The 9547-nt window shown below is 43.3% G+C and overlaps 1 protein-coding gene across 2 annotated transcripts in view; it reads left to right on the top strand.

The window, feature by feature from the left end:
- The window catches only part of ATXN7 (ataxin 7), a 104697-nt gene that overhangs the window by 74435 nt on the left and 20715 nt on the right, over nucleotides 1–9547 (top strand). For both annotated transcript variants that reach the window (XM_027775511.1, XM_027775512.1), the window contains 3 exons: nucleotides 3995–4247; nucleotides 7128–7387; nucleotides 7854–7936. In XM_027775511.1, coding sequence (XP_027631312.1) covers nucleotides 3995–4247; nucleotides 7128–7387; nucleotides 7854–7936 — 596 coding nt within the window. The remainder of the gene's footprint in view (nucleotides 1–3994; nucleotides 4248–7127; nucleotides 7388–7853; nucleotides 7937–9547) is intronic.

Genomic DNA, 9547 nt, shown 5'->3' with positions numbered 1-9547 from the left:
GTGGCACTTAGCATCTGGCCACGGCTTTTGTCCATTTACTATGGGCTCCCTAACCCTGCCCATAATTTGCCCATTTCTCTTTGACCTAGGAACACTTTTAAAAGTTGGAATCACAGTTTAAAATCTTATAAAAAATAAGGACCCACAGTGAAAGGATGAAGGAAGTCCAAGTCAACTCTAGTTAAATCTGGTTTTCCGTTTTGCTTTCTTACAAAGGGAAAGCCAGATGCTGTCCTTTTCACAGAAGTTGTTTCTGGTCCATGAGGTGAAGAAACAACTTAGTTCAGTAATGTGGCAAAGATGCAAGTTGGTGCTTTCCAGCCAGGATCTCAGTTACTTACACATACACACACACATTCTGTTTCAATTTTAAGTGAATGAAAGAAATACACTTGATAGATTTTATTTTAAAAAAATATTATTGATACATTAGCAGATTTTTCACTTTAGAAAGCTTCAAATTTTGTATGTCAAGTACTGAATCCTGTATTAAGAGTTAATGGGCAAGAAAAGAATGTGTTCACAGAGGAAAACAGGAAGGGGGGTCATGGTGGGAATAAAACATTGAAAGGACAAGCTTAAAGTTACAGTTTGCTGTAACATAGCATGCATTCCTAAAAAATTACTCCACTATACAAAATTGTGCAAGAAAAGCCACAGGAGGCATGTTGGGAAAATGGGGTAGCAGCATAACATTTAAAAGGCTTCATCAGTGGACATGCAGAAAAAGATGGGAACCTAATGGAAATGGGAGCACAGGCTGACATGTGTTACATGGCTTCTTACCTTGAAAAGTGTATTTGCTTGTGTAAGTGGGCGTGGGAAGGAGCGCAGCTTGTGAGTTACTGGAAGTGGTGGAAGGAGGTACCTGAAATGGGAGGGACTTCAGGACGTCATGTGTGAAGGGCATGGTTCAGACTCTCATGGCGAGCTGAGGGTGGATGGCGGGTAGTGGCTGGCCGTCCGTTTTGTTTGTTCCTGGGCAGCTCAGTTTCAGCTGGGTGTAGTTCCTCTGTGTTCACCTAGTGTTCCTTGCATCCATAATTATGCAAAACAGATGCAAAATTTCACTATGCTCAGATCATTCCTTAGTATATCAGTGGCTTTGGAATTATTTGTAATTTAAATGATCAAAACAAGCATTGTAGCAGAACTGACTTTATTTGATTAGATTGAGGACTTTATCTGATCATTTGATCTTAAGTGCAAATAACATCACATTTGATCTGAGGAAACAACTTGAGAATTCTGATACCTAGAAAATAAAAGTCTACCTCTTAGAAGAGGTTGCATTCCGATTGACGGTTTTCTTTCTTCATACACCACAGGTGTTATTCCTTGAGTGCACTATCTTGTGTACAATGCACAAGATGATTTTTTTTCTAGGCAAACATGAATAAACTTTTAAATAGTTATCTCATTATATATTAGAAAATCGTATATATAATAAGTTTGTCAATTCTGTTGTTTCATAGATACTGTTGCTTTGGAATAATCTCTTTCAACTGAGGGTCGTGGTACCCTGCTTCACCTGGGACACAGGGTGGGGGTCTCTGGAAGAGAGACACTTCTTTTGATTAAGCTGTGGGGGGGACTAGGAATGCTATTGCAAAATACAGTTGTCCTATCTAAAGCGGTGATAATGCCCCAACAAAAGACTGGATACTATTGGACTAAGGCAAAGAAGAGAACAGTAGAGTTTATTATCATTTAAAACGTTTAGTAAAATTATAGTACTTTATGTAGCTTCAGTAAGAACCATGAAAAATAGTTTTCAGTTGAGCTGGCCTTGTAGCACAGTGGTTGGGCACTGTGAACTGAGAGTTGGATCCTCCGTGGTTAACCATCATCGTTCAAGTCCCAGCCCTGGTGACTTCAAAAACACACTGAGCACATCTGCATGCTTGCCCAGAGTCCCGATGGGGAGGAGGAAAGATTGCAGTGTGACCGTGCTCCATTGGAGAGTTGTTCTCCCTCCCTTCTCTAAGGTGCTCTCTGGCAGTGATGATGATGATGGTGATGATGATGATGGAGGACAGTGGACAGGAGTTTGGAAAGCATTAGTTTAGGACAAGTAGCAGCCGTGAGATTTATTTGGCAGCCCTTTATATGTAGTGCTCTGTACCAGGCAGTGTTCTCACTGCAGTGCACATGCTCCCTTACTTAGCCACTGAGCTCATGTTCTTGGGGCATTAGCCAGTCTAGGGCAGTCTCTCAAGTTGGGCTACCCAGGGAGGTGTGTCAGAGTCTTGATGCCCAGCCCACACCCCAGACCAATTAAGTCATAGTCTTTGAGGGAGGGACCTACACAGTTTGTCTTTTTCAAGCACCTAGGTTATTCTAATATATAGCCAAGATTGAAAACCATTGGTCTAAAGTAATTTGAGGAATCACTAATTTTACAATAACAGCTGTGCCCATCAATAACATATGAAGACCTCCTCTGTCATGCCTTTCAGAGGAAGATGATCAAGAAGGCCATGCAGGGCAGGCCACAAAACTGTAAACGGGTTTTTACAGTCCTGGCTGACAAGCGCTGACACTTGGAAGTATGGTTACAGTGTTTTGGCATCACAGAAGAGAGAAAAACTTAAGGTGTCAGTTTTGGAAATTTCATTAAACCAAAGTTACTTTAGACTTCTGTTCCTTACAACCTTCTTTTGAGGGAGGAAATAGAGCCAGGTGGAATCTTAACTACCTGTTTAGTCTTCCTAACTGGAGTGTAGCCTTTGTGTGGTTGAGTTGAAGAATTTGGATTTTTGTCTTTAGATAGCAAAATAGTTGTGTCCCATTGTGGACCAGGCAGGCTCTTAAGTACCTCATAAAGATGGGAGAAGTAATGTCTTTCCAGGAATAGTCATCACAACCTCACTAGGAGGCTCAGGACTACTGTAAGAAGACCTTTGAAAATCAACCATTTAAATGATGCTTGCAGTCATTGATTCTTATATGCTTAATATTTTAAATACTGGTATACCTCCCCTCTTGCAATAAGTCAAATGTTAGATCACTTACATTTTCAAACTTTAGCAGATATGTAATTTATAAATTATAAGTTTAATTGAAGGCAGCTACTAAGCTACCATCATAAGATACTCCCATGGATAAAGTTACCAAATAATTTACTTGTTTCCAGTGGTGACATTCTTTAACAGCTTTTGATTTGTATTGCCTTACTCTGAGAAAACCTGATTCTCCAGTGGATAGATTTATTTTCAGTTAAAGCTTTGTAGTCTGTACTTAACCGTGAATTACTTCCTGATTTAAAAAACAGGCGTAGCTATTTGTGGTATTTTTGTCTTGCGCCTTTGGCATCTTCGTGGTGCGAACCGGAGCTATGCCATCTGTAGTCAAGTGAGATTATTAAAAAAAAGAGAGAGAGAGAGAGAGTGGAATGATTCACTGGAAAATTTCAGCACAGATTCTTAAGGAATGATAAGATAACCCTAGAAACATTCTCATTTGGTGTCATATGCTGGTGGGTAGTGACAGGGGAAAAAAAAAAAGAAGAAGAAAGAAAAGAAGGTACAACTTGTTTCTTAAGATTTTGCTATTTTGAAAATCAGAGAGGTGCCATGCTGGAAAGGAAGACAGAACTCCGTGCCGTGTCAGGTAGCAGAGCTCCGCAGATGAGTTTATGCTCCTCTCTGAATACACGTTGGAGCCAGTGAGGCTCATTTCTAGTGTGCAAAACCAAAAGCAATATTCTCATGTTTAGAGTGGTGGTTTAATTTCCTAATGGGTGTACGTGATAAACCTCTTTATGCTGAGATGCTGCGGAAACAGAAGGACCAGTTCCTAGAATCCTAAGTAAGTCTGCGGGGTCTAGATAAGCCGTCTCTGAAAGCCGCTGAGTTTAACATATTTTCACTTAATGATACACATTCATGTAACCTAAATGTGTTGATTTCAGGGAACTTTTCCAGAGTCTCATTTGAGACCTGCCTAAAACGTGGTGTTTTGTTTGATGTTTTTCCTCCGTTTTCCTTTTCAGAAAGAAGACACAGCTCATCCAGCAAGCCGCCTTTGGCCGTTCCTCCCACTTCAGTATTTTCCTTCTTCCCTTCTCTGTCCAAAAGTAAAGGAGGCAGTGCAAGTGGAAGCAACCGTTCTTCCAGTGGAGGTGTCCTTAGCGCATCCTCGTCAAGTTCCAAGTTGTTGAAATCACCCAAAGAGAAACAGCAACTCAGGGGGAGCACCAGGCCAATGCATCCCATCCAACAAAATAGAGTCCCCCATGGTAGAATGTGAGTATGGCCAATCCTTAAAGCTTACCTGCTGGAAATGGGGCTAGTTCACCAGTAGTGTGGGAGCGGGTGAATGGATCATGTGAAAGAGTCCACTTTGGGAGCATTCAAATCGATGTCATTGGTTCTTTATTTCCGTGTCACATCATAGGAGACTTTCCAGAGTAGTACAAGTAGTAATCATGTGGTTAATACGTCTTATTTACTGAGCCCTTATTGTGTGCCCCATACTGAAACTGAGCTGTGTGTTTATGTACAGTAGTCCCTGCTTTAGCCGCAGTTCCAATTACCTGCTGTCGGCCATGGTCACACCTCGGTGATACTGACCGGTAGGGTGTTTTGAGAGAGCCAGCAAGAGAGAGACCACATCCACTTTTATAGTAGTGTATTATTTATGATCGTTCTATTTCATTGTTGTTGTGAGTCTCTTACCATGTCTAATGTATAAATTAAACTTTATCATCCATATGTATGCATACGAAAAACATGTGAGTATATGTAGAGTTCGGTACTACCAGTTTCCAGCATCCTCTGGGGGTCTTGCAACGTATACCTTGATGATTGGGGGTGGGCGGTGCACCATGTCACTTAGCAACAACCCCGTGGAGTAGATGTTGTTCTTATCCCCATTTTCCAGATGAGGACAAGGAAGCAGAATGAAGCTGAAGAGATTTGCCCAAGGAGACCTCAAGTTAGATAGGTCTGGGTTCAGGTCTTGCTCTGTCACTTCCTAGCTGCCAGGCTTTGACCAGGGCGCCGTTTCTCTTAGAGCCTAAGAATAACAATGGCTGTGCTTGGTTATAGGGAGTATTTGAGTTAACATGTGTTGAGCCTGGCGTAGCGTCTGGCCCATGGGAGACTGAGTGGCTATTGGCACTCTGCTGCTCTTGATAGTAGCCGTGATGAAAAGGAGGAGAGATTCGCAGACACCACTCTAGCAAACGGGCCTGCAGAGCAAACAGGGAAGCAGAGTTTCCTCCCACAGCCTTGGGTTCACGTCATAGCAGTGACGAGGGAGACTGAAAGACGTTCACAGCCACCAGGCGAGGCTCTGGCAGCCTTCCACAGTGGATGTGTAGGTTGGCAGGCCCCTCGAGGTCACATGAGGGAGCAGCCATGCACGCCCATAGAGACACATCTTGCCTCGTCATTGCATCCTTCAGCCTGGTAGCGGGTGGCTTTTCCCTGGCCTGCTTCCCTTTAGAGGGTATGCCCCACATCTCGGTCCCAAGGTCTGATAACCTGGTTAATCTCAGGGTAGGGTCCAACACCTGCTACTGCTTGAGGACCTTGCCAGCTGGGCGAGGCCATGACATTTTTCAGTGTCTCTGCTGCTGTCAGGCTATTCCAGGTACAGCTGTTTGGGGCTGTTTGTCCTGGTTGCTAAGCCCCCAGCCCCTGCTCCTCTGTCAGAAGTGTGGTACAGCGGGCTTGGCGTTTGTGCCTGGAGCTGTCTGAAAGCCAAAGAAAATGCCAGTGCAGCGCGCGTAAGTCGCTCGCCAGCTTAACAGCTGTTAGGGCACTGACTCTACTGACCGAAGTTTATAAAACCTCATCAATCCAGATCTTCTTTATTTAGAGCTAGGCCCATAGAGGGCAACTGAGCCAACTTTTGGCTTCCTATCAACATGAGCTTGACCAGGCCGAAGAACAGCATCAGGAGACTCCACGAGGGGTCAGTGCTGTGCCAGTGTGCAGGTGTTCAGTGTGCACCCACCCTATACCAGGTGCTTACAGTCTCGGCCCCCATCGCAGGAGCCTTTTTCGGGACCTGGAAAGCGACCACTTCAGTGACACATCACACACTAATTAAACATTGGTCTTCCTCACTAACAAAGCAGAGAGCCTCTTCTTGGAGTTTAAGCCTGTTTGAATTATCATAAATCTTTAGTGACATTTCTTGGATGCATTAGCTCACTCAGAAGTTTACTTTGTTTTGATGAATATTTTCTTAAAATTGGCAGTTACCAAAAGGTGTTCTCTAAGGAGTATACAGATAGTTTTCAGTCCCTTGAGACCTTTTCCAGGTTTTACTTCTTCTTTTTTTTTTTTTTTTTTTAGAGGCATTTTGCTATAGGGCATATATGCTCCCCAGACAGACAGGGGGGGAGACAGAAACTGTTTGAATTATCATAAATCTTTAGTGACATTTCTTGGATGCATTAGCTCACTCAGAAGTTTACTTTGTTTTGATGAATATTTTCTTAAAATTGGCAGTTACCAAAAGGTGTTCTCTAAGGAGTATACAGATAGTTTTCAGTCCCTTGAGACCTTTTCCAGGTTTTACTTCTTCTTTTTTTTTTTTTTTTTTGAGAGGCATTTTGCTATAGGGCATATATGCTCGCCAGACAGACAGAGAGAGAGACAGAAAGACAGAAAGCAAGAAATCACCCCCCAGGAGGGATGGCCGCACTGCAGTCCTTTCTCCTCCATTCTCCTCTCGGGATCTTGGGCATGCACGCACACACGCCCGGCGTGAGTTTAAGCCACTGGGTCCGGGACTTGAACCACGGTCGACTGCATGGGAGTCCAGGGACATAGCCATTACACTAACTGCTGATCCCCCCATGTTTTGCTTCTTGTAGAAATTGCATTGGGCATCAGGTTTAGGCTTCCTATAGGCCCGTGTGTAGAATTTGTCTGAACTGATAGAAACCCAGGTAAATGTGATGGTCACCCTGTGGACTTTGGCCTTGGCAGAAAGACTTGTAGACTGAATAAGCATGAAGCTTACTGGTTTCTGGGTAGTTGTAATGAAATCATAAGGGACCTCCCAGCAGTGGGGCAGACCAGCCTGTGCCCTCATCCCTCCCCTGGCTTGTCATCATTTGGGGCTGCTGAGCACTTAGGCACTGGTGTTCCTGCTTCCTCCTATGACAGCATGACGCCCTCTGTGAAAGTGGAAAAGATCCATCCAAAGATGGATGGCGCACTACTGAAACCTGCGGTGGGGCCAGCCTGTCCTGCTACTGTGAGTTCCTCAGTCAAGCCTGGCCTTAACTGCGTCTCAATACCAAAGCCAACCTTGCCTTCGCCTGGACAGATTCTGAATGGCAAAGGGCTTCCTGCACCTCCCACTCTGGAAAAGAAATCTGAAGACAATTCCAATAACAGGAAATTTTTAAATAAAAGATTATCAGGTAACCTCACACTTTCCGTCTTAATTTTTCTCTGTATCTTAGACTGGCATTAATAAGGAGCAAATGACCGCTATCTGTAACTCGTGTGTTTAAAAGTGATCAGCTTCAGCTTTAGGAGAAAGTCCCTTAGGTGGTAGACTTGTTTTCTTCATCCTTGCTTTTAAAGAGGGTGTGTGTGTGTGAGAGAGAGAGAGAGAGACAGAGAGGTAAACATAGCTTTCCTGTGGCGTGTTTCTGAATGTAGTCTTGCAGTAATGCTGACTTAAACAATGTCCGCCCTGTCATCTGCTGGCAGTAGTCACCACTCTCTTAGTCACAGTGCTCACATATTGTATAGATTATATTTACTGTCAATGTGGTGGATGTTAATTCAAGACTATCGTGAGATTTCTCCTTTTTTCTTAATTTCAAAATAAATGAAGGAGTGTTTGGCGAGCCCATTGTAATGAGTGTATGCTTTTGGCAGAAAGAGAGTTTGATCCTGACATCCACTGTGGGGTCATCGACCTTGACACCAAGAAGCCCTGCACCCGGTCTTTGACATGCAAGGTAGGTGGCCTCGCGAGGGCAGGGCTGCATGCTCTGATTAGCACAGGGATCTGCTCTGGTCTCTGTAACCCACAGGGAATCTGATGCTTTGTGGGTGATTCTGAAACGCGTCAATAAAGGAGTAACGTGGTCCTGATGAAGAAAGCCTAAGTAGACAAACGGATGTGGTGTTATACTCCTGAGGGAGGGTTTGTTTCTACAGAGCAGTGCGATATTCAGGGGAATAGTGTTCTTCCTTGATCAATTGGGTTTTTTTTCCAAACACTTTTAATATTGATACTTATAGATGTAACATAAGAGCTTACCTTTTTCTCTGAAGACTTAAATTGTACTGACTTAAAACAAGTTCAGAAATTTCCTTTGCATATATATGAATACTCTTAGTGTAATCTGTGGTTCTTAAATTTTAAAGAACCACTTTTTAAAGATCTGTGACTTTGGAATCATGCTATTTTCTAGTTTTTAAGAAGGTACTGGATCAAGTATAACCTAACACACACACACACACACACACATACACACACACAGTATAATGGCCCTCCTTCCTGAGGTCTTACTTTTTTTTCCTTTAAAATGCTAGTATGCTAATGAGAAGAACCTCTATGAGCTGTAAAATAAGGATTGTTAATGTGGGAGTGTCTTCAGAGAATCAGTAGAACCCTCTACATAAATGAGTATGTAGTTGTGTTTTCCATTTCTCTGGAAAATGTTCCCATCTACCCTTTAGAAAGATTCAAGAAGTATTAAGAACCACTACTTTGACATATGGGCTTTAAAATCCTTTGTTTGCTGTAAGGTGTAAAAATTTTGAAAGTTAAGACCAGCTGGTGGTGTGGTGGTTACGGTACTGGATCTCACATGGCCAACTCTGCAGTTTGAGTTCCAGACCCAACACCTGAGAAACATGCAGGACAGGCGTGTGCATGACCAGAATTCCAAGGATACTGGAGGAGAAGGGATTGTGATGTGGCCATCCTTCCTAAAGGATGATTTCTCACTTCCCCCCTCTGTCTCTTGTCTGTTCCTCTCTCTGGTGAGCACATGGGCCTGTACCAAAAGTCTTTGAAAAAATATATATAAGTTAGCATTTTCTTCTATAAAGGTACTACAATTGTTGGTGATTTATTACTTAATTTATTCATAGAGGTTTTTGCCTTAGGGTGTGTGTGCTTGCCGGAGGGAGACAGACAGACAGTGAGAGGGAAAGTGAGAAATAAACCCCCCAGGGGTGTGATCACACCTCAATCCCTTCTCCTTCATTCTCCTCCCAGAATCTTGGACACGCACACACTTGTGCCCAGCATGAGTTTCAAGCCACTGGATCTAGGACTTATGGTCAGCCACGTGGAAGTCCAGCAACATAAGCACTATATCATCTGCTGGCCCTTTTAAATTTTACCAAAGACCCTTAGGAGTTCATGCCCTGCTCTACCCCTTCCCACACAGCTGGTAGGAGATGGTTACACTCTTCAGAAGTGGGAAATTTTTATTTTTATTTACACATTCTTATTTATTGCTTTCATGAGAAAATGAGAGACAGGGACCACCTCCTAGGGCTGCACTGTACTGCAGTCCTTCTCTAAGACTGCCAGCTGGCCAGGACTACGGGCA

Source organism: Tupaia chinensis, unplaced genomic scaffold (assembly GCF_000334495.1).
Source record: "Tupaia chinensis unplaced genomic scaffold, TupChi_1.0 Scaffold000569_1, whole genome shotgun sequence".
Taxonomy (NCBI): Eukaryota; Metazoa; Chordata; class Mammalia; order Scandentia; family Tupaiidae; genus Tupaia; species Tupaia belangeri.
Note: the sequence above shows the minus strand (reverse complement) of the source record. Positions and strands in the feature narration are given on the sequence as shown.